The sequence below is a fragment of the Mirounga leonina genome, unplaced genomic scaffold (assembly GCF_011800145.1).
Source record: "Mirounga leonina isolate KUSES-001 unplaced genomic scaffold, KU_Mleo_1.0 Mir_507, whole genome shotgun sequence".
Classification (NCBI taxonomy): Eukaryota; Metazoa; Chordata; class Mammalia; order Carnivora; family Phocidae; genus Mirounga; species Mirounga leonina.
Window position 1 is genome coordinate 2,455,779 of NW_023270789.1, and position 25,947 is coordinate 2,481,725.

General features: G+C 41.5%; 1 protein-coding gene across 2 annotated transcripts in view; it reads right to left on the reverse strand.

Moving 5' to 3' along the window:
• MAN1A2 (mannosidase alpha class 1A member 2) overlaps positions 1-25,947 on the reverse strand; it is a 217,360-nt gene that overhangs the window by 5,805 nt on the left and 185,608 nt on the right. The window contains exon 13 of one of the 2 annotated variants that reach the window (XM_034990198.1): positions 10,077-15,973. The exons of the other annotated variant lie outside the window; for it this stretch is intronic. Within the exon in view, the coding sequence (XP_034846089.1) occupies positions 15,841-15,973 (133 nt within the window). The 3' untranslated portion in view covers positions 10,077-15,840. Of the gene's footprint in view, positions 1-10,076; positions 15,974-25,947 lie in introns of those variants that run through there. 2 annotated transcript variants of the gene reach the window in all.

Genomic DNA, 25,947 nt, shown 5'->3' on the forward strand with positions numbered 1-25,947 from the left:
ATTTCTTAGAAACATTTCATCAGAGGAGTAAAATGAAACCATCCCCTCGGGAGCCAGGTGTGACCTGCTTCCCTCCATCCAGCAGGCACAGCGCGGCCTTCCCCGGGTACCTGGTCGGAAGGGCGCCAGGCCCCGCATGCGCGGGGCAAACTGCACGCCCTTGCGTCGCACTGGTGCCCTTTTCGAGGGAATATCCTGGGCATGCCTGGGAGGCCTCGAGCACTCTCCTGTCCTCTGCTCATTCCAGAGCTCTTTGGGGACCGCATGGTGCTCAGCGTGGCTTCCGTGAGGAGCCTGGTCTGGTGCTGCTTCCTCTGGGCCCCAAAGGAGGAGGCTGGCCGGGTGTCTGAGCTCTTGGGTGGGCAGCCCAGAGTGCAGCAGGACTCCCCTCGCCCTGGTCACACGCTTGGACCAGGATGGGGAAGAAGGGCTGCCCCCCCCCCCCCCCCAGCTCTGAAGGAAACGGCAGGATCCCTGTAACCTTCCCGGAGGGCACTGGCTCTGGGGGCAGGTTGGCTTCATGCTGTGAGCTAAGGGGGCTGGAGCCGGGCCCACAGGGGGGCTCCATCAGCCATGGTCGAGGTGGTCCTGTTTAGCGGTTAGCAGGATGCGCTCCCATCTCAAAGGACCATGGGGAAGCTACTTAGGCTCTCGGAGCCTCAGTTGCCTCATCGGAACACGGGAGTGACCCTAGTACCTACCTCATGCTTTGTTATGAGGATTACATAAAATAATGCCTGTGATGTGAGTATCGGGGTGCCTGCCATTTCAGAAGGCCTCGGGATACAAGGGTGTAATTGTCAAGCTGAATGGCAGGAGCCTGAGTTACAGAGGGATGTCTAGTCTCCACAGGATGTATGCAGCCACCCTGGCCCGTGGAAGCTACGGCAGCCTGGGAGCCAAGTGGCGGGTCCTTGAGTAAAGCCCGGACGCCTCGGCCTGGCCTTGCGATGCCATGTGGGACAAGCAACTTGATCTTCACGACCACCCTATTAGAGATGTATTATTATCCCATTTTTCACATGAGAAGATGGATCCTTCGGGATGGTAGATCCGTGGCTCGTGGTCACACGGTGTCCTGGGATTTGAACCTCGAGGGTTTGACTTTGACTTTATAGATTATCTGTCTTTTCTGTTGCTGCTTGCCAGCACCCAGATGGCCTTCCAAGTTTTAGGGAATCCTTGAGACATGAGTCTCAGTGGGCAAAGTCTCCTTCTCCCTGCTAGCCAGAGTGAGCAACTGGACCGCCCACCACTATTTACCCCAAACACAAACTTCAAACCTCGCATGGGGTTGCGAAGCAAGGGGCCACTAAGAACGAGTCGCGGGCTGTGTCTGCCAGGGGGTTCCTGCCCGGGGGTTTCGGTGGCCCGGCTTCCTGACTCCCTGGTTCCCACCCATTGTCCTCGCCTGACCTCCAGCTTTCTGCAGGTGGTCTGAGTCCCCGTGTATCCTTGTCATAAAGCCCTTTCGCTTAAGTGACCAGAGTGGGTTTCTGCTCCTTGCATGGAAGAACACTGACAGACACAGGCCCAAAGCCACATCAGGTGGCTCTTCGAGGACATCTGTCTACCTTGATGAGGAAAAGAAGTGGGGGCTGCGTCGGGCCCTCCATGCAGGGCAGGGGTTTGGTTGGCTGCCTTGGACCTCATCCTTTCTGGCTTGCAGTGCCCTTCACTAAGTGCAGGAGTGGAGGTGTTCCTGCTGGCCCCCGCACCCTGAGCTTCCCTACAGTCAGGAGACGTGGGATTCTGGTAGGGGGGGTTAGGAGCCAGCCCAGGACACCCACCCCCACCGTAAACAGCCCCCTTTACCCATATATAACTCATACTCTTCTGCACGCACAATACCCACTTCCCTCCCTCCTGTCCCCCATCCCCCATGCACACACTGCCTGTGTCCATCCTGGGCTCCTCTGGCCCAGGTTATTTCCCTCCCCTGTCTGCCCATTGAGCAGCCGAGGTCTTCCCTTGCTCTCAGGCTCTCCCGGCACCTCCCGGGGACCCCGGCACGCGCCCCCTTCGTGAGCTCCACGCGTCTCAGCAGCGCTGTGCACACCACCAGCCCAAGTTCCACCCCCCGGCCCAGACTCTCCTGAATTCCAGGCTCACACTGCCCACGTTTATGTTCCCCATGAGCTTCCAGGTCCAGCAGGAACTGCGTGTGCTCAAAGCAAAGGCCTCAGTGCGCCCCTCCCAAATCTTTGTCTTTCCCATTCAGGAAGTGGTAACCCCAGCCTGCCGGGTGCTTGGGTCACACACCTGGGCACCGACCGACCTTGAGTTCTCTCTTCCGTTCACGGTCATCACCAACCAGTGAACGAGTCAGGTTGGCTTTAGCTTCAGAAGACTGACAAAATCACTGCCCTCACTACTGGTCTTGAGTCACCATCATTCCTCACCTGGATTATTTCAGTAGACTCTTCACTGGCCCCCACCAACGGGTTCTCTACGCAGACCCTTCAAAACCACAGAGCCATCCCATCTCCCTCGATCAGTCACCCAGGTGACTGTGAGTCATCGCAGGTCTCAAGTGTCGGGCCAGGTACCTGTTGGGTCAGCCCCCAGCTCGCTGCCACAGGGCAGTGTGCTGACCGCCCAGCAGCCCCACCTCCAAGGCCTGGTGGCTGGAAAAGGCACTCTCCTCTTTGCCTCCGTGTCTTAAATATGACCTTCCCTTTTCCTAGGTTGCCTTTCCCTGTTTGCTGCAGCCGGACTTAGACCACAACCAACGAGCTTCTCATTCCCCCAGCTTCAGTCTAACGCCTTCTCTCTGTGAGCTCAGACCTCCTCCTTGCTTAGGAAAACTCACTTCCCCCACTTCGCCGACGGCGGGGGGACGGGGGGGCTCCCTCACAGTCAGGGCACATTGTCTCATTGGGTCGCTGCCCTAGCCTCCTGTGCCCGTCCCCCGGCAGTGCTCTCTTCCCAGCTCCGGTGGCATTTGGTACACAGCTTTGCTAGAAAGCATGCTCTTCGGCTTGCGGGTCCACCCTCTTCTAGCCCAGCAGATCCACACCTGTCAGAGTTGGTGCTGGATCTCCAGTGCCAGGCACAGTTCTTGGCACATGGATGCTCAAGAAATGTTTCAGGAAAAAGTAATTCCGAAAGGACTTAAGCGGAGTTGTATAAATAAGAAACACGGTGAGCAATTATCATTTGATTTATAAAATGCCATTAGGTATACCAGTCCGCAAAGTGTCCCATGTGAGCTAAAATCGTTTGTAGGGTTCGAATTAGAATTTGTCTAGGCCTCTCTTCTGACTAGAGGTATTTTTCATCTTCTAATAACTCGTACCTATTAGTTCAAAGCCTTTAAAGGAAGGGAGGCGTCATATTTGGAGGGGAATGTTAAAGTGTTTTTCAGGCGACGTCCGTCTTCCACTCGGCAAACATTCCGTGGGGGACTTGGTTTCAGGGGCGCATGAGCTCCGGGGCAGGCGGGACCGGGTGTCGAGGCCGCTGGAGGTCCCAGCGAGTCCTTGGTCTCACTCTGCCCCGCAGCCCGGAGCTGGGGCATCCTCCGTTAGCCAACGTTAGGGTGTATTGAAAAAGCACGAGGTTTCCCTGCAGCTCTAGCCTGCCACGCTTCAACCGGCTGAAGGCGAATGAACAAGGAAATCGAGACGACCGCCCTCTAGTGGCGAGCATTTCCGGCTTCCTACCGCGGAACGGTTTCAAAACACCCTGCCCACGCTCATTCATCTTGGAGTCATCCAAAGTTTTGATGAGTATTTTCGAAAGGTATTTCCAGGGGAGTCCCTTAACCACTTCCTAAATACATTCTTTTTTTGTCTCTCCTTGCAGATGGCTGAACCCAGGCTTTCAGAAGGGAGAGCCACTGCCGGGACCCTCGGTGGGGGGGAGGGGAGGGAGGGGGGTGTCCCTGTGGACCTACCCTGTGCGGTGGGCCGTGCAGTCTCGGGGCCTGAAAAGGACTGCTGGAGAGGATGGTTTTATGGGTCTCTGTGAAGTGGGTATCTTTTCTCAAGTTCAAGGCTAGTCTTCCCGCCTTTGGAAATTATACCCCCTGGCTTCTTCAGCTATCTTTGCCGTATCAGATAGCTCCTTTCCCCCTTATCTTCAAACTCACTTCAGTTCCAATGTCAGCGACCTGAAGAATCGCTCTTGACTACCCTCTCTCCTCCTAGCCCATCCTCCTAAGCTTGATTACGTACTCCTCCTACTATAGAGAACACACAATGCTTTCCTCTATTAGAGCATTTGTCACAATATTAAGCAGGCCAAGTCCCTCCCTAGATGAGGGTGGAGATTCTATTTTGATTTATGTATCTTTGAAGATTTTTAGAGCTCTGGAAACAGTGGGTAGAAGTTCGATAAATGTGTGTGGAATATAATAACCATACTAATTATCTTATGCATCACATTCACATTTTCTAGTCCAGCTCCCTTCCAGCTCCATCTGGGCGGCAGTTATGGCAAGGGCAGGAGAAGCTGGGAGGGAATGACTCAATCTGGAGTGGTGTGCAGAAAACATGCCCTTAGGCATTGTTAGAGATAGAAGCCACCTCAGTGGCAAATGAATAGGAAAGGTGAACAGGGCTAGCTTGAGGTTTTGGTTGTGGTTGGGACAAGCCACAGATTGGCACATTGGCCAGAAATGTCCCAGGGAGATAGATCCAGGGAATGACACGGCCATACTAGAGCTTGCCACACATCCCTGGAGGGCTGGAAGGCTGCGCACAAAAGCAGGACAGTGCACACATTCAGGGGAGACCAGAGGGAGCCCTGGACATTCATACACATTCCTGGCTGAGTGTGAGGCCTTGCATACAGGCAAAACACACACAGGAGGGCCCAGGGTAAAAAGCTAGGGAAGACTTGTCAACTGCCTGAACACTGAAATGTGTCCCCCAACCTACACACAGATCCAGTGGCAAAGGGTGGAAGCCCTTACTGGCTAAAGGTATTTGAGTACAACTTTTGTTGTACAAATTACTGACTGATCTCCAAGCTATGCTGACACAGGGTTGGCTCCAGGAAGCCAGATCTAAAAATACAAACAAGATTTAGGGGCACCTAGGGGACTCAGTCGGTGAAGCGTCTGCCTTCGGCTCAGGTCATGGTCCTGGGATGGAGCCCTGGTCGTCAGGCTCCTTGCTCCGCAGGGAGTCTGCTTCCCCTTCTCCCTCTCAAATAAATAAAAAATCTTTTAAAAAATAATAAAAAAATAAAAATATAAACAAGATTTAAAAATACAAAACTAAGCAGAAACATCAGTGGCCAGGAAAGATAATCTCCACACAATTAGTCCAAGGAAATCACTAAACAAATAAAAAACAGCTGTAGCAACAACCACCTCCTCTTTGGGTGGAGAACAAATCAGAATCCAGAATTGCTACAAAAATATATTACCTAAAATGTCCATTTCTCTCTCTCTCTCTCTCTTTTTTTTTAGGATTTTATTTATTTATTTGAGAGAGAGAGAGAGGAGAGAGGTAGGGGGGAGGAGCAGAGCAGGAGGGACAAGCCAGCTTCAGGCTGAGTGCGGAGCCTGATGCGGGGATCGATCCCACGGCCCTGAGATCAGGACCTGAGCTGAAATCAAGAGTTGGATGCTTAACTGACTGAGCCACCCAGGCGCCCCTAAAATGTCCATTTTTCAATAAAAAATTAATAGATATGCAAACAAACTTAAGAGTAAACTGTTATCAGGGAGTCAATAAATACTACCACTGCCCTTGACCACTCCCCCCCATACCAGCAGCACCCCTTCTCCCCCACAGTTAGGACAACCAAACACGTCTTCCGACATTGCCAAAGGTCTCCTGGGGGACGTAAGGCAAAACCACCCTGAGCTGAGAACCACTGCCCTAAAGCAACAGTAATCAACATAATGTGGTACTGACACAAGGAAAGACAATCAAAGATTAATGGAACAGCATTAAGAAGCCGGTAGTAAAATCTTACATTTATGATCCATTGATATTTCACAAAGGTGTCAAAGCAATTTAATAGGGAAAGAGCAGTCTTTTCAATAAATAGTACTAGCATAACTACTCACATGCAACAATGACTTTAGACCCTTACCATACATACATGAGAAATTAACTCAAAATGGATCTTGGACCTAAATGTCAGAGCTAAAATTATAAAACTTTTACAAGAAAACATAAGTCTAAAGTTTCTGTAACCTTGGATTAGGCAAGAAAAGGACAATCCAAAGAAGCAAATATTGATAAACTGCCCATTATCAAAATAAAAATATTTTGTATTTCAAAATAAACCATTAAAAACGAAAAGACAAACCACAATGTTAAATAAATACAGAATATGTAAAGAACTCTTACAGCTCAATAAGACAAACAATACTATTTTTTAAATGGGCAAAATATTTGAACAAAATTTTACAAAAGATAGAGGAATGGCTAATAGCATATATATTCAATCACTAGTCACTAGGGAAATGCAAATTAAAACTACACTGGGATACAACTTCACACCCACTAAAATGGCTATTAAAAATGAGAGAGAATAGCAAGTGTTGGTGGGGATGTGGAGAAGCTGGTACTCTCACCCTTGTGCAGAGCTGGTGGGAATGTAGAAACAGTTTGGAACACAATATAGTAGTTCCTTAAAGAGTTATACATAACTTTACCATATTACCCAGCAATTCCACTCCTAAGTATGTAACCCAGAGAAATGAAAACAGGGGCACCTGGGTGGCTCAGTCATTAAGCATCAACTCAGGTCATGGTCCCAGGGTCCTGGGATCGAGTCCCACATCATGCTCCCTGCTCAGCGGGAAGCCTGCTTCTCCCTCTCCCACTCCCCCTGCTTGTGTTCCCTCTCGCTGTGTCTCTCTCTGTCAAATAAATAAAATCTTAAAAAAAAAAGAGAGAGAAATGAAAACATATGTGCACACAAAGACTTGTCTGCAAATGTTCATAACAGCATTATTCACAATAGCCAAAAAGTGGAGACAATCCAAATGTTCATCAGTTGGTGTGTGGATAAACAAACTATGATATATCCATACAATGAAGTATTTCCAGCAACAAAAAGGAACACTCCTGATACTTGCTACAGCATAAAGCTTGAAAACGTTACGCTAGGTTAAAGAAGCCAGAGGCAAAAGACCACATGTGAATGATGCCATGTGTATGTGTCCAGAAAAGGCAAATCTATAAGTAGATTAGTGGTTGTCGGAAGCCAGGATAGGAACAAAGATTGACTGCAAGTGGGCATGCTGGGTCTTTGTGGATAAGAGTGTTGTATGCCCTATAAGCTCACTCAGCATCCACTAGTTCCCACTTGCAGTGGGAAAGCCTGATGTAAATCACACCTCAAGAAAGCTGTTATTTTTTTAAACAAACAAATATCAAAAAATTAATTCTTATATCCTTACCCCACAAAGATAACGGCCATTTTTAATCTACATTTTTTGCTGTGTTTTAGCAAAAAAAAAATGATTTCTATAGTTTTTAAACTGCTTGGTTAAAGGGGTGCCTGGGTGGCTCAGCCATTAAGCGACTGCCTTCAGCTCAGGTCATGATCCCAGAGTCCTGGGATCAAGCCCCGCATTGGGCTCCCTGCTCGGCAGGAAGCCTGCTTCTCCCTCTCCCACTCCCCCTGCTTGTGGTCCCTCTCTCACTGTGTCTCTCTCTCTGTCAAAATAAATAAAATCTTAAAAAAAAAAAAACCTGCTTGGTTAAAATAAACTGCTTGGTTCATATATATTATGAGCATACTTGTTTGTTGTTAAATTTTTTGTAACAAAACTGCACAAGTCTTATTTCATAGAATCATGAATGACAAAACTGGAAAACCATCTTAAAGATTACCTAATGCCTTCATTTTACCTTTTGATTTCAATTTCCTTATGTATAAGGAGGTAGAACTAGATGGTTTTCTTGGCTCTTTTCTGACCTAACTGCCCTTCCCCCTTTTTCTTTTTTTCCTTAAGTAGGCTCCATGCCCTGTAGGGAGTACGATGCTACAATGCAAAGCTTGAACTCATGACCCTGAGATCAAGACCTGAGCTGAGATCAAGAGTCGGACGCTTAACCAATGGAGCCACCCAGGCACCCATGCCCTTCCCCTCTTTATTAAAAAAATTTTTCTATTCCTTTAGAAATGATTACTCTGATCTGCCAATAAATAATTAGAAACAGTAACAGAACTTGTGAGCTCATTTCAGGCCGGGAGCATGGATTTTTCTCAAATGAAAATTCTCCTGAAAATCCTTTATTATTCTCTTTTTACCAACAAGAAAATGGTGATTTTCTTGGGGTTAAGAAATTGAAATTTTTTCTTGGAGGGGAAAGGGAGAACGAGTTTAACGGTTACAGAGATGCACTGGAAGTGATGAGCAAGTTTTAGAAATAGTGATGATGCTTACACAACATCATTAAGGTAACTATTAATGCCAAGGCACTGTACCCTTAACACTGGTTAAAATAGCACATTTTAAATTTATCACAAAATTTTTTAAAATTGTGTTAGGTCAGCCAATGAGGTGCAGTTTCATCTTACACATTATGCCAATTCCATCTCAGTAAAGCTTTTTAAAAAAGCATATGGGTTCCATGCTTCCTTAAAAACAGCTTTACTGAGATAGAATTGGCATAAGCGGGTGCAAACTTAAGCTGCATATGATTTGATATACGGTATATATTGTGCAATGATCAGCACAATAAACTTAGTTAACATACCCATCCTCTTACATACTTTTTGTGTGTGATGAGAACATTAAAACCTACTTTCTCAGCAAGTTTCAAGTATGTAATACAGACCTGTCAACTGTAGTCACCATCTGTACATTACATCCCCAGAACTTACTCATCTTATAGAGGTTTGTGCCCTGTGGCCAGCATTTCCATCCCTCCACCCTCCAGTAATCACCAATCTATGATGTTTCTGTGATGAACCCATTCTCTTAACGTGAATGCTATTTGCATGTTGACAATCTTTTGTAACCCAATAAAATAACGATGGAAATTGCAGGTATCTGGCAGACAGAGGCCCAGGTTTTATCAAATCGGAGTCACCCAGAGATCCTTATTCTTTTATCTGGTCCTGTTTTCATTGTTCTTGAAAACGTAAGTCCACAATGAATTTTGATACACCCACAAGGTAAATTTCCTTGTTTAAAATTTTGATCAAGTTGAAATCCACTGTGCTGGGAAGAATGAGACGCTGGTTGTAAATTAGCTGTTGCTTCAGGTTTTACCACTATCTTATTTGATGCCACATGGGCTCAAGGTTTTAAAAATCCTATGTCTTGGGATGCCTGGGTGGCTCAGTTGGTTAAGCGACTACCTTCGGCTCAGGTCATGATCTGGAGTCCCTGGATCGAGTCCCGCGTCGGGCTCCCTGCTGAGCAAGGAGTCTGCTTCTCCCTCTGACCCTCCCCTCTCTCATGTGCGCGCTCTCTCCCACTCATTCTCTCTCTCAAATAAATAAAATCTAAAAAAATAAAAAATAAAAATCCTATGTCTTTACAGTATTGATAGATTAAACCACTATCTATAGTCTAGCTAATCCTATTCCTCAGGCCCCCAAAGCCCATCTTTGCTCAAGAATCAGGTCAGATTTTAATGTGACAGAATGAGATCCAGTGATTAAGGCAGGATTTAAGCTCAATGACCTCAGAGGTTGGACTGGGTCTTAGAGGTACCAGGCACAGTAACACTGTAAGATTGTCACATAGGTCTATAGTTAGTTTTCTCAAAATCAGATGGGATAAAAATTACCCTTTACAGGGGCGCCTGGGTGGCTCAGTTGGTTGAGCATCTGACTCTTGATTTCGGCTCAGATCGATCTCAGAATCCTGAGATTGAGCCCCGCACTGGGCTCCACACTCAGAGGGGAGTCTGCTTGAGATTCTCGTTCTTTCCTTCGGCCCCTCCCCTCCGCGTGCGCTCTCTCTCCAAAATAAATCTTTAAAAAAAAATAAACCAGTAAGTGTAAAGATTAGCTGAATCAAGAGAAATACTCTCTGAAGGTAGGAGACTGAAGACTATCAGTTATAAAAAAAAGCCAAAGTTGTCATGTAAGTAGGAAGATTGAACTCTGTTGCCATCAGTGGGTACAAATGAAGGATAAACAAAGACTTTCACTTAAGGAACATCTTTATTTGATCTTTAATATACAATATTACCTTTAATTTATAAAAATTACATATGGAGGACATGACTGGAAATCAGTTCAAGAGCGGCCAGTGGGTACCGATCTAGGAGGTTATACTTACCCCACTTACTAGTTTAGGGAAAAATTTTATCAGTGAATTTGAGACCAGTGAGATTGAGGAATGGCATTTCAATTTCCAAATCTAGTAATTAAAACGGGGGATACCTTATTTAATTAATCCAACAAAAACTAATTTGTTTTCTAAGAAATAATTTTTCTCAAGAGCGAGCTGAACTTATCTCCACGGAATGTCCTGGTAAGCAATTTGCCATAGAATTCTGTAGCATTCAATAGCAGCAAGACGTTTGCGATTAAAATCTTGTGCATATTAACATGTATAGATGTGGGTTTCTGTGTTTGTGTGCTCACACTTACACCCACACCGAACTGAAGCCCTCTGCATATGCTGGACCTAGAAAGGCAGCTCATTTACAGGGCTCCCCTCCTCTAGAATTTCCAAAAAGAATGAAATGCCTATTTGATACACTTCTTAGTGAAAAATCTCTCTCAGTCACGAGGACTGGTACACTGCAACGTATATACTAGTAATATGGTGTCGTGTAACTTTGAGTAATTTCACCAGTGCTGCTGGGCTCAAGCAAAGTTTAGAAGAGATTAGCTGTTCAACAGTGAAAATATAAGGCTGACGTTGAGGGGTGCTTTAATTTAAATATGATGCATATTGACATTCTGAAATAATGCGATGGACTTGTAAAGGAATTGAGGCAAGTTATGCAGGAAGAGAAAAGGGAACTCTCCTTTTGGATGTATCTTTTCTCTGCACTCAGATTTAGGCTGTTCTCGAGGTAACAGAGGCAGGACCATTCTGCAGTCTGAAAAAGGAATAGTGGCTGCCAAGTGGCAAATGAGGCACATACCCCATTTTCTGTTGCTTCAAGTTTTTCAAGAGATTGGTTTTGGCAGCATGAAGGTTAGAGATTCTATCATATTCTCGTTGTAGGGATCTGAGAGTACTCAAGTGGAAGAGTTTTGCAGCTCCAGCAAGCCAGAGTCCCGGTCCAAAGATCAACGAGCAGGCAGAACCTGGAGAGACTCAATATTTTGACACCACAGAGACCTTCCTTTTTATATGGGGAGTCTGGAATTGTGGCATTAAATGACAAGGCAAGGAAGCTGGCTGAGAGAATACCCCCCAAACAACAATAACAACAAATAATGCCACTTTCATGACAGTTGTATCAGATTGGAACCTGAACAGACTCCAGAAGAGTAGATCTATTTTCAAGACAACAAAATATATAGCTTTAGGTTACACAAATCCATACAATCATACATACACACCATCTTTTTGCTTTGAAAATGAATTACGTAACTCAAACACAGAGAAAAGATGCTGATCAGAGATTACATAAGGGTCTTACAGAAATTAAACTTGCGATAAAAGGTTAACAACTATGACCCATGGGCCAAATCCAGCTCTCCATGCTTTTGTAAATAAAGTTTTATTGGAACACAGCCACACCCCTTCATTTACATATCGCCTATGCCAGCTTTCATGGTCCAATGGCAGAACTGAGTAATAGAGATAGGACACTGTATGATGCACAAAGCCTAAAATATTTATTATCTGGCCCTTTACAGAAAAGCTTGCTGACCCATTACAGATCAAAGAATGTTTCCATCATGATCTGAAGGAGCTGAAGTAACAGAAAATCATCTTCACCTGTGTTCTTGAACCAGAAAAGTACATTAAAATATCTCCAGATCATATTTGGCTAACTCAACCATTCTGCTTACAATCCGTGTAGACAGAACTAGTTAACAACTGTGTTTGTGTTTGTTAACAAACACAGACGATATTAAAAATCTCTGTGAATAATTGTATTTATGTATATATCTACGTAGAGAACAGATAAGGTATGAGCTAGCCAATTTGAAGGTAAGGAGACCTAAAGAAAAATAAGAACTCAAAATACGATTACTAGAAACTTGTTATTTGGAACTTAGAAATATTTTAGTATATTTTTCTTTATATTTAACAGCATGGGACCATGAGCAGGACCCTTAGCAGAGCAAGAACAATTTACAACTGCAGATCTTACCCATGACTTACATGACAAAATTTTTTGAATATAAAATAACCAGCATTTCTATAAAACACTAATTTTTAATTATATAATTAAAGTGATATAGCAAAAGAATGTTTTTATTTCTAAAGTAAATATTTTAGTCAAAGTTGCATCAGAAGTCAAGTATTTCTTTGACATTTTCCAAGAGACTTTAGTTATTAACTACAATTATAGCTGTTAGTATTATATAGTAACACATTGCTTAAAATATATTATAAACCATTTCTTTTCCTCTTTAATTTAAATGAAATATAAAATTAAGGATTTTGTAACATAATTCATACTGGAAAATATTTAAAATGGTATGAATTACTCTTACACAGAAAATGCCACTGGAATCACAAATGTTCTAATGCTTGAGAGTGCATGCCTAGCACAATGCTCGCTCGGCACATATTAGGGACTCCATGTTTGTTCACTCATTCTCTCATTCACTCGTGCATTCATTCACAGAAATCCAGGCAGAAGGAGAAACTGCATAACGAGAATGGCAAGCACAATCTTTTATCAACAAATCTGTAGCTCGGACAAAGACTTTGGCAAAGGAGAGTGGAGATGAGAAGCCAATGGTCACGGTTCCAAACTGCTTGGTTACGATCTACCAAGGGCAGCCCAGGGGTGCCTTAGCTGATGTCACAGAGAATGAGGGTCAACATCCACAAGAGGAACACATTCCTCCAATATCCAGGCTTCACTCTTACATATGAACATCTGCTCAAAGACGGGTGTAAGTGGGTGTCAGATACAAACAGCACATACATGCAACCCACCAGAAAACAAGAACCCTCTGACTGGGGTCTTGTTTTTCTGCAGAGATGACTTTTTGGTTAGGGCCGCATTCGCTTGGCTTTAACAACTTCAGACCGGTTTCAACAAAAAAGTGTGATTCTAAAATTCTAAGAGAGAAATGTAGAAGGTAGAGGGGTGTTCAACATCTCTATTTTTCTTTTCTTTTATGTACCAACTGATCTATCTACTCAGCACGTTTGTGCCAAATGCACAAAGTGAGGTGTCAGCTCTCTGATGAGGCACCTGGAAAGGAGCATCTCTAGGTTCTTTGTGAAGATCTTATACGTGAAATGAGTATTTTAACCTGAGTAATAGGTCTACAAAATGCAAAGGATGGTAAGGGACAGAAGAAAGTAAATACTCTTGGAAACTAAGTAAATATGGGATAAGGACTGATCCTAGAGGAAATAATTTTAAAAATCTGTAAAAACAAAACAAAACCTGACACTGGCAAGTCATTTGTAGCTGACTTTAATTGCCTTTGGTATTCAGAGAAAAAAACAATGGAAGCATTGTGATAAGCACTAGTCTTCTTTCATCACAGGGAAGGGAGTGGGTGGTGAAGACGACCCTTCCTCTGCCCCTGTCAGATTCTTCGCTTGTGTGAGAACTGGCCATGCTCGGACATCTCTCTGCCTCCTCTTAAGTCCCAGTCAGCCCAGAGATAGAAACCGAGCACTTGTGGGTGGGGGCTCTGTCTTCTCCTTCCTTGAGAGGCTCCTGGGAGACCAAGAAGGCCCCTTTACTCTGTACTCTTCTGAACAAAGTGCGCACGGCCAGCTACCCAGTGGCTCTTTGCTACCTCAAGTTGTTCACACTTTTTAGTGACTCGTAAGTGGGCTTGCACTATTTTTAGGAGGAAGGCTAACATGTTTTTGAGAACAAAATACTCTTCCTTTCTCAAGTTAGTTATCTATCCTTCTCATTTAAAAATTTTTATTTTTCAAGTAGTAAAAGATATTACAATTTCAAAATGTGTGCTAAAATTTATCTCTCTTAAAAACTTAAATAATGCACTGGCTCCACATTCTTATTTTCTAGGTATACTGAAAACGCTGGGGATCATTTGCTAAATTGTGAGGACTGTCTGACTCTTGGTGGCGTAAGATGATAACCCGTAGAAAATATTTAATTGTATTAATTTATTAAATCTTTTCTCCAATTTAAATCTACTACATGCTAAAAGGTTAAACAGAAAAGCTATCAAAATAAGAAAATATGCCTTCAGAATCCAAGGTGGGCTTCTTCTCCAAACACTGTTCACAAAATCTTCAAATTCACAGTAAATATCAGACTAATTACACTGCTCCCAACTTTTACTGTCAATGGAAGCTGTTTGTATTAAATGTAAAGAAGAAAAAGTGTCTTGCACTGTGATGTGAATTTAAGGGACAGAAAATTTATAAGCATATTTATCTTACAATACAGTTCTTGATAAAATTTAAGTTCTTCCCCCCAAATATAAAGAAATAGTAATTTCTTTAAAAATAAATATCACTGTAAAATCTACTGATGGTAAGAGAAACTCCCTTAGATATATCCCAAATTTAGTTAATATGACTAATTATACATTTTTTTTTTGCTAAAAATTATTTTGAAGCTGTTCTTTGGATTTCTATAAATACCCTTGCAGAAAATAAAAGCTGAATTTTATTTTTTACATAAAATATTTGTGAAAAGTTCACTCATCTGATGAGATAATAAATAAAGGATCCCCTGTTCCCATTCCGGATAGAATGTTTAAGCAAGTTTCACTGTATTTTGTTTTTTGATTTAATAGGCTGTAAAAGAAATTTGGGTAAATTCAGAGCTGCATAATAGTATAGTGAATTTTACCAAGCTACAGAAAGTCGTAAGTTGAGGGATTTTACTAAATTTATAACAAGGTTAAAGTGGATAAAATTCACTTGGTAGATTCGCTGGTTTGGAAAAAAAAAATCTCCTCCCAACAAAACCAAGGCTTTCTCTTAGAACAGGTTTCAAGGCGACAAACTGCAGCGTTTCCCCCACTTTTGGTCATGCTACCACACTAGACTGATCAACATGCACAAAATCCCAAACCCAGGCTCATAAGTAGTGGTTATGATAAATAGCAGTTTCAATGATTCCATATGGAGACAAAGACTTGAAGAGTATTCTTTGTGAGATCATGCCCCCAGAGAAAATTAAATTTAACCAAGAAATTTCAATGGAATACACTGGGATCTGAAATGGTTGCCAGTCTGGTCATCCAATGGGGAACTAGAAACTGAGACAGAGACAGGTACTTGGGTTTCTTTTTCCAGTCTTCATTGCTCTTGATGCAGTTCCACTGTTCTTTTGTTTTAGTTCCTTCCATTATTAAAAATGGAGAAAAGGGGGAGAAACGATAAGTAAATATTTGATTTGAAAGCTGCTCCGCTTTGGAAGGAACACATATATAATTGGTTCCAAAGGCCATCTCTCACTCCCACAAGGTGCTCCACATTCTTGGCTTATTCTTAGGCAGTCTAGACTCCAGATTCCAGGACTCTAAAAACAATATAGTAGTAACAGGCAAAATTTCCCATGTGACCATCTCTTTAGGAATCCAAGCATACCAGGTCTTTGTCTTACATAATACCAGAATATATTTTGGTCAGGTATAAAATGGAATCATTTCAAAGTTGAGATATCTACAGGTTGAAAAGTCCTGTGGGGCATAGTCCTGTTTCACCCTGCCATGGTGACTTATGAGGTCCAGGTTTCCCAAAGCCCCCTCTCCAGACTAATTTCTGTAGTAGTCCATGTAAACAAAACACAGGTGAGAATGGTCTTTCTGGAGCTGCTTTCATCGAACAGCAGGATTTCCTGAAAGTGTGGTGTTGGCTAAATGTAACACGGGCAGAGGATGAGCCTCTGTATTGAATACCCAGTGGTCTAAAGGTAAAAGGTCATCACTGGAGAACAGCAGATACAAATATCTGAAAATAAAAGGGAGAGAAATGAGCTTCAGTTAGAATTCAACAAGATCAAGTGATCTAGTCACAGTGGCAGAGGAAACCAATAACCTACTTTAAACAGCTTTGATGAAAAACACATCACAGAATGAAACTCACTCACACGATCTAAAACATAATAACGTGTTCTAGAATAGTGCAGTGCATAAGAAAATCCAGGGAGATGCACAACTAGACTTCTGATGTAAGAGAGTTAACAAAGTCCGCATACCTGTTGGAAGCACACAGGACAAGGCTGTAAAATGGCATAAAACAAACCACTTCATGATTTTTCACATTCTTTTAAAAGTCACATATAAGATCAATCATCTATTTTGGCAGCTTACAGAGCTCAGAGTACAAGTACGAATTGATTAATTCACATTTATTAACAGACGCTGAAGGAAATAACTAGTATATTATCTGGACCTAGCAAGGACTTTTATATACCAATACTTGAGTAGTTTTTGCAGTTCTTCCAGCAGGTAATGCCAACTGTTTCATGAAGGTTTCAGAAACACTATGGATTAACAGGAGGTCTAAGAATTTCATGACTGCTCTCCATAGGTAACAGCATTGTTTATATGAAGGCAAGGATTCCCGACCTCTCCATGGGCACTGCAAGCCAAGGTGGTCACTCAGAAATCAACAGTGACAGAGTTGACACAAACAGTAACTGTGACCTATAATGTTGGGCATATTCCAATCTAAATTCTATAAAGCAGTCTTCAAGGTGAGCATAAGAAAACCAACTCCAGAGAATCAGGAAATCTGGGTTCTAACTCTTCATTAGGATTTGGTGAAGAACTCCTTTACAGTGACTTTGCTGAAATTTCTTTATCTTAAAAATAGGCACATTAATATCTTTTCTGATTACCATTACAGTTCTTAGATGAGCAAGTAAAAACAGACAGTCCTGAGGTAAATGGGGACTGCCTGTTAACGTTATAACTGGTAAAGCTGGAATGGAGAGTAACAGGGCTTCCAACCTCACTCCCTGACCCTAGACCTTGAGACCTGCTTGACTCGAAATTTATCCACCACGTCACGGGCAGAGAAGTTGGAACTGAAAAAACAGACTTGGCTGGATATCAGCAAGAGACTGCTGGGTCTGCTTACTGTAGGGAGACCAGAAGCACAAGCTCCTGGAGTTCTGGGTACAAACGTGTCCAAAAGCACTATGTTCTGTGCAATCCCATGTCTCTTGGTTAAATGTGGCCTGATGGATCAAGCTTGCTCTAATTTCATCACTTCTTGAGAGAGAAGTGAGTGAAGGAACAGTGAGAGAAAATTCAAGAGTTTCCCACAAAATGATTCCTTTCTGTGGGGGATGCTATGGAAGTACTTGATGTAAACACAAACATTACAAAAATCAAGAAAATAATGAATGTGGAAGTTTCAGATAACAAAAAGGGACATTAGTTTTAGGTTTTTTAGGAATATTATTTTTAAACCATTTTTAAAAAGGATCCTAATTAAGGGTGCCTGGGTGGCTCAGTCAGTTGATCCTCGGACTCTTGACTTCAGCTTGGGTTGTGATCTCGGGGTCATGGGATCAAGCCCCATGTTGGGCTCTGTGCTCACCACAGTCTCCTTGTCCCTCTCCCTCTGCTCCTCCCCCCACTCTCTAAAATAAAATAATAAAAGGAACCTAATTAAATACTACTATAGTGGGTTGAACAGTGTGTGCCCACCTCCCCCATTCACATCCATCTGGAGGCTCAGAATGTGACCTTATTTAGAGAGAGGGTCTTTGGGGATGTCATCAGTTAGGATCTTGAGATGAAATCATCTTGGATTTAGGGCCTACCCTAAATCCAGTAACTTGTAATTTACAGGAGAAAGGAGAGAGAGATTTGGGCCCAGAGGCACATAGGGAGGAGGGTCACATGCAGCCAGAGACAAGGATTAAAGCTATATTGCTACACGCCAAGGAACACCTTCAGATGGAATGGACTTCAGACTTCAGGCCTCCAGAATTAGGAGAAAATAAATTTCTGTTAGCCATCAAGTTTGTGATAACTGGTTAAGGCAGCCCTAGGAACTAATACAGCTTCCACCCCCAACCTCCAGGATACCTCTAGACCTTTACCACTGCTGCTTGGTCCAACGGATCTGGAACAAGACTAGAGAGCAGGGGTTAGACATACGGGGACACACACACACACACTCTCCCATAAACACACATATACCACACACTCACACAAACACACATACACTCACAGAAACACATGTACTCACACAAACACACACACCACACACACACTCACAAATTTATAACAAAATCAATGCTTGAAATTAAAATAATATAGCTAAACAATTCTTCTTAATTTTGGATTACACATTCAGAAGAGGATGTTGAGGACGTGGTATACTGTTACTGATTTAAGATTTTTAACATGGATTTTAAAAATAGAACAATTGGAGAATTGTGATCTTTGCTGTGAAAGCTGAGAAAAGTCTACAATCTAAATTAGCTACCACACTACTATTTTTTCCTTTAGTATTAATTTTCTTAAAACTAGGTTTTAATAGATGACAAACGGTTTTGACAAAAGCCTATAGACATACAAAAAGGTGCTATTAAGTACTTCAGTTTGAATGGATGTGTGGCTTACATTTTAGGGGTTTTTTTTTTTTAAGATTTTTATTTATTTGACAGAGAGAGCCAGAGAGCACAAGCAGGGGGGAACAGCAGAGGCAGAGGGAGATGCAGGCTTCCCGCCAAGCAGGGAGCCCGATGTGGGGCTCGATCCCAGAACCCCGGGATCGTGACCTGAGCCGAAGGCAGACGCTTAACCATCTGAGCCACCCAGACACCCCTTTTTAGGGCTATTTTTAAATGTTGTTCATATATGTCTCTTTTAGCTTTCTCTCATCTAAAGACAAGGTATTTGGGAGGTGGTGATGCCAGAAGTCATCTAAACACAAGTGTTGGTAGTAACAGAACAGGCAAGTTTTACAGAAAGAAAAGTCAACCAAATCTGAAGAGAAAAATTTAAGTGTCGATAGAGAAATGGTAAAGCTAAAAGAACCAACTGCCAAGTTAATATGTACTTACTTGGTCCTTTATGTTGACTTATCAAACAAGCCTTGACGCATTTATTCTTCTTCACAACTACCAATGGCAATGTTCAGTGTATCATGGGAAGATGTTCCAACTCTAAAAAGGCTTGCATTTACATGTATATGTAACTCATAAAAAAAAACACCTTAGATTGCCTGAAAAATAATTTACCTAAAACTTCCATTTCATTTATACTTCTAATGTTTCAATAATGTCTTTGGAACAGACTGGTTAGAAATCAAATGAAATTGAAACATACTCAGTGGAAATTATATTCTAAAAGGTAACACACTGGGGACACCTGGGTGGCTCAGGCAGTTAAGCGTCTGGTTTTTGGTTTTGGCTCAGGTCATGATCTCATGGGTTGTGGGATCAAGCCCGCACTGGGCTCCCCGCTCAGAGAGCAGTCTGCTTGAAGATTCTCTCCCTCTGCCCCTCCCACCACGCTCTCTCTCTCTCTCTCAAATAAATAAATTTTAAAAAAAAGATACACATTAAAACAATTTTTAATCTCTCCAGAAGGACCTGCCCCTCTGCTCTTTCCCACATCTTTTCTCAAATCTTAAAGTTTGTTTTGTTTTTTTGTTTGTTTTTTTTTTAAGGGGAAGGGATGGGGAAAAGAGAAATCTTAAAACTAATGTGGGTATATTACAAATTCAAATGCAAAATACACATGCATTTTTTTTTTTTTTAAGATAAACGAAGAAAGCAGGTATTTCTGATCAGTGCAATGGTTTAGGCTTTGTCTTGAGATATAAGGGAGCTGTGAGGGATTCGTTTTGCTCACCCTCAGGGGATGAGTAAGTTAGGATGATTTTGCCTACAGGATACAGGATACCTAAACTACATACATACACAGTGGGGGTCAGCTTCTATAACAGAAAGCCCAGAGGTAGATGGTAACAAAGGCTGGTTCATTCAGCAGTAAAACCCTATCAGAGCTCTGGGTTTTGTAAAGGTTAATAAAATATTAAATTTTTCCTGGTGCCAAAACATCTTATCCTTCCTTCCTTCTTAGATCACTGCTTTGAGAAAACTTAACTGTCCCTCTGAAATGTACGTAAATCTTTTTAAAAGCTGAATAAACCTCTTGCCAGCTTTACAATGGAGTTTCTCCTAGAGGCCTGCCTTTGCAACGCAATCATCAAGGAAGATGCACCCCAATGTCCCCATCACTGTGGGACGCTTAGGTGCCTTTCTCTCCAAAGCTCTTAATTAACCCTTGTCAGAGATGGAAGTGTCAGTTTTCCTTTGGTTAAAGACAATTAATTAACACAGATGGTCACCTGAATCACCATGTGAATTTAGAATGAACTCTGTATAGCAAGTGGTGCTGTGGAGAAAGTATTCTTACATACGGACAAGTTATAACCTATCTTCAGAACACGTATGTAATGGATTGTATCTGTCTGGCTATATGGGAAGGTGAGATTTCTGTCTTTGCAATCTGCCTGTGATGCAAATTGTAGCCTGGTTTCATGCTTATCCAATGATAAAAATGTTTTCTAAAATGTTTTCTTTCTCTGCTATATTTGTGGAGAGGATTTTCTGGGTTGGCAGAAGATGTGGTTTCCAATTTTTCCCCCAGTCATCAGGATCTTCACAATTTTCTTGACTTTCTTCTCAGAATTAGAAGATGCTCCATACCTTACATCTCCACACAAGTCCAAAGTCAGAAAATAAAGGTGTGGGTCTATTTTGATAGTCTAATACATGTGTAGTAAGTAGTATCTCATTGTAGTTGTAATTTGTACTAATCATGTCTAGGATTTTTTCATGAGCTTACTTGCCATCCTTATATATTCTTTTATGAAGTATCTGTTTAATTCTTTTGCCAGGTTTTAAATTGGGTTGCATGTTATCTTATTGTTGAGTTTTTAGAATTTGGCATATCGCCCAGATAGAAGTCCCTAGTGAGTTATATACTTTGCAAAGATTTTATCCCAGTCTGTGCCTTATGGTCTCATCCCTTCCTTTTCTTTCATTCTCTTTCAAATGTCTTTCAAAGAGCAGATTTAATTTTTAGACCAACTGATCAATTCGTTCTTTTAGGTATCATGCTTTTGGTGTAATATCTAAAAGATCTTTGCCTAGCCCAAGGTCACAAAGATTTTCTTCTCTGTTTTCTACTAAAAGCTGTACTTTTAGGTTTTAAACTCAGCTCTATGATCCATTTTGAACTGACTTTTTGTGTATGCATACAGAAATCCAATTATTCTACCACCTTTTGTTGAAAAGCCTATCTTTTTTCATCGCAATGCCTTTGTACCTTTGTCAAAAATCAGGTGTCCAAATATATGTCAAGTTTTTCTTCTCTGGACCCTCTATTCTGTTCCATCAGTATATTTGCCTAGCATTACACCAATATCCCAGCGTTTTGATTATCATAGCTTTATAGTAAGTCTTGAAATCAGGTAGTGGTAAGCTTTGAACTTTGTTCTTTTTCAAACTTGTTTTGGTTATTCTAGGTTCTTCACATTTCCAAATGAAATTTAGAAACAGCTTTCTAATTTCTATAAAAAACCCTCTCTTGAGATTTCAACTGGGATTTCACTGAATCTACAGATCAATCTGAAGAGAATTAACAATACTGAGTTTTCAGAACCATCAACAAAGTGAATCTCTCCACTTAATTAGGTCTCTTTAATTTCTTTTAGCAATGATTTTTAGTTTTCAGGGTCTTTTATGTGTTTTGTCAAGATTTATCCCTAAGTATTTCATAACTTTACACGTTACTGTGTTTTTAAGTTTCAATTTCAGTTCATTGTTAGTATATACATAATTAATTTTGCTATACTAATCTTGCATCTGCAACTCTGTTAAATGCTCAGTAATTCTAGTAACTTTCCAGTAACTCCATAGGATTTTCTACTTTGATGATCACATCTTCTATGAAAAAAAGATAATTTTACTTCTTCCTTTCTAGTCTGGATCTTGTCTGACTATACTAGCTAGAACCTCCAGTTCAAGGCTAAACAGAAGTGAAGACAATAGACAGACATCCTTGTCTTATTCCTGGTCTTAGGAGGAACACATTCAGTTTTTCAGTACGAGGTTAGGTGTAGATTTTTCATTTATGCTCTTTATCAGGTTGAGAGAGTTCCTTTCTATTCCCGGTTTGCTAAGAGTCTTATCAGGAAGGGATGTTCGATTTTGTCAAATAATTTTTCTGTGTCTACTGAAGTGATCATATGATTTTTCTTTTTCAGTTAATTGATTTTTAAATGTTCAACCTCTGTGCCTGGGGTAAATCCACTTGGTCATGCTGTATTATCTATTGAAAAGATTTAATTTGCTAAAATCTTGTTTAGTTGCTTTATATGTATTTGTTCATGAGGGATATTAGTCTTGTTTCTAATGAGAACCCGCTGTCATGCTTATATTTGTTCATTCCTAACTTGTCTTTTTCCTCTAGTTGCTTTTAAGATTTATTTTCATTACCACTAGTTTTGAGCAATGTGATTATGATGTGCCCTTGGTGAAGTATTCTTCAAGTTTCCTGTCCTTAGAATTTGTTCAGCTTCTTTGATCTGTGGGTGTAAGTTTGGAAAGATTTTGGCCCTTATTTTTTTTATCCATTCCTCCGTCCTCTCCCCTTCACAGACTCCAATTTCACATATTTTAAGCAACCCACAGTTGTGACACAGCTCACCAATACTCTGCATTTTTATAAGATTCTCTTTTTGCTCTTGTTTTCATTTTGATTTCAATTGTAGCGTCTTCAAGTTCACAAATCTTTTCCTTTGCAAGGTTTAATCTGGTACGAATCCTCTATGGTGTATTTTTCAATTCAGGCATTGCAATTTCCATTTCTAGAAGTTTGATTTGGGTTTTATTATCTCCCATGTCTCTATTTAACTTTTTGAATATATGGAATATAATCATAATAACTGCTTTAATGTCACCTGCTAATTCTAACAGTTATATGAGTTCTGAGTCAGTTTCAGTTGATTGGTCATCCCTTCCTGTCTGTCTGCATACATGGTATCTTTGACTGGATGCCAGACATTAGGAGTTTTACCTTTTGGTTGCTAGGTAATTTTGTATTCCTACAAATCTTGAGTTTTGTTCAGGTATATAGTTAAGTTACTTGGAAACAGTATGATCCCTTCAGGTCTTGCTTTTGTGATTTATTATGCAGATCCACAGCAATAGATTATTCCTCACCACTGAGGAAGGACTATCCTGAGTACTCTACTCAGTGCCCTGTGAATTAAGAGATTTTCCAGTCCGGCTCCTGGGAACAGGCACTGTTCCTCACCTTGTGTGGTCACTGTTCCCTTTAATCCCTCAAAGAGGATTCTTTCCCCCACTCAGGTATAGTTTCTTCCCTCCGCTGACTACTCCCAGGGGGATTCTCTTAGGTTCTCTCTCTGTGCAGCTCGCTATTCTCTGCTACTCTCTTATAAACACGAGCTATGTCTGTTTCCTTGGACTACCAACTCCAATCTCCTCCCAATCAGCAGGGAGTTGCTGCACTCGGCCTTAGGTCCCCTTCCCTGTGCTGCGGCCCAGCAGCTCTACAGAGGCAGCAAGCTGGGGCAAACCCACGGCTGCTGGTTTGTTTCCCGTCTCTCAGAGACCACATTCCTTCACTGCCTCCTCTCCAGTGCTCTGAAAACCACTGTTTCCTATATATTTTATCTGTTTGCTTTGGGTGGAAGGGTAAATTCTGAGCCTTGTTACTTCATCGTGGAGGAAGAGTCCGGCTCTTCCATTTTGAGATACTTTGTCAAACAATTTGCTGAACACCATGTACCTTTCATGGAATCATTTAGTCCTCTATTATTAAACCAATCCAAAAAGAACATTAGGGTTAGTCCAGCAAGAACGTGTTCTGAGGAAGCCCTTCTGGCTCTTCTTGATCACTAATTTTCTTCAAAGTATTCATACCTTCGTATCAAAGTCATATGACTTCCTAGAACTTTGTGAAAATAGACATTAAATCCATATACTTTTATTTTTCTCAATCCAACTTTTCCCTTCTTTAAAATTAGCTATCTAATTCTGTTGTTTCTCTCCATCATTCCTGAAAGAATATTAATTACAGAATTACACGTGTAGTAATATCTTGGTATGTAATTCTTTAGGATCCTTGCATTCATTTAAAATAACAAGTTACTTTTCTTCCTTTGGAGCTCTAGTACTCTCTCAGCCATATTTGTTTTCCTTTAATTACAGCCCTAGTTATAAGTTATAGGGGTTGGGGGGGGGGTGGGAGTTAAAGTGTAGATGCTTTACATTTTATCTTACTGATTCCCTTTTTAGCATGCCATTGCTTCTCTGATTTTTTATTGTGGTAAAAAACACGTAATATAGGGCGCCTGGGTGGCTCAGTTGGTTAAGCGACTGCCTTCGGCTCAGGTCATGATCCTGGAGTCCCAGGATCGAGTCCCGCATCGGGCTCCCTGCTCAGCGGGGAGTCTGCTTCTCCCTCTGCCCCTCCCCCCTCTCATGTACTCGCTCTCTCTCATTCTCTCTCTCTCAAATAAATAAATAAAATCTTTAAAAAAAAAAAACACAATATAAAATTTACCATCTTATGAGATCTTGCCATTTGTGACAACATGGATGGAGCTACACACTATTATGATAGGTAAAATAAATCAAACACATTTACCATAGGATTTCAGTCATATATGGAATCTAAAAAAACAACATAAATGAATAAACAAACAGCAGAATCAGACCCATAAATACAGAGAACAAACTGCTGGTTGCCAGAGGGGCAGGGGTGGAGGGATGGGCAAAATGGGTGAAGGGGAGAGGAAGATACAGGCTTCCGGTTATGAAGTGAGTAAGTCACATGGATAAAAGGTACAGAACAGGAAATATGGCCAATGGTACTGTAATAGCGCTGTATGGTGACAGATGGTAGCTACACTTGTGGTGAGCAGAGCATATACAGAGTTGTTCAACCAGTATGTTGTACACGTGAAACTAATGTAACACTGTGTGTCAACTGTAGTTTAAAAAAGAAAGAAATGAAATTTACCATCCTAACTATTTTTAAGTTCACTAGTGCTATGTTCACTCAACTGTGAAACAGATTCCTGAACTCTTTCATCCTGCAAAACTGAAATTCTATACTCTTTAAAGCAACTCTTTGCCCTTCCCCCAGCACCTGATAACCACCTTCTACTTTCTGTTCCTATCAGTTTGGTTACAGGTACTTCATATAAGTGGAATCATAATAGTACATCTTTTTGTGACTGGCTCATTTCACTGAACATAATGTTCTCAATGTTCATCCATACTGTTGCTTCCCTGATTTTGATTCTAGAAGTCTATCTCCCATTACTTCTAATGAATATTCTTTAGTCAGGCTAGTTTTCTTACTGTCTTAGAACAGTAAAAGAATGGTAGCATTTGTTTTCTCACGCTGGATCCCTTTTCATGAAATGACTTTCTGCTTTACCTCACCTATTAACATGTAGCATTATCTCAAACTTTTTTCATCACTACTCCGGCCCATGCCAAAGTTCCCTTCTTTGAATCTCTAAAATATTTATACTCGATTTAGCACTTGACTATACAGTTTGTACTTTTATTGAATTTGCCCAGGGCCAGAAATAAGAGATTTCTTAACTAGACTGCAAGCTCCTCATACAGTGTTATGTTTCATACGCTTTAATTTCCAAAGAGCACAATTCTGAAAAGAGAGCAGTTACTTAATAAATACTTATGGATTTGACTTTGTTTGCAAGTCACCTTTCAGGGGTAAGTGAGCAGAGAACAGCAAAGAACAGGAGACTTAATGCTACTTTTCTCATCCAGCTGGAAAAATAGTCCTTCTCTCATGGCAGGAGGTTAACTTTAGGATCCAGTTATAGACAAGATAAAAGATGAAAGATAAATGGAAGGGAATAGTGGGGCTTGGTTTTTCCAGTCT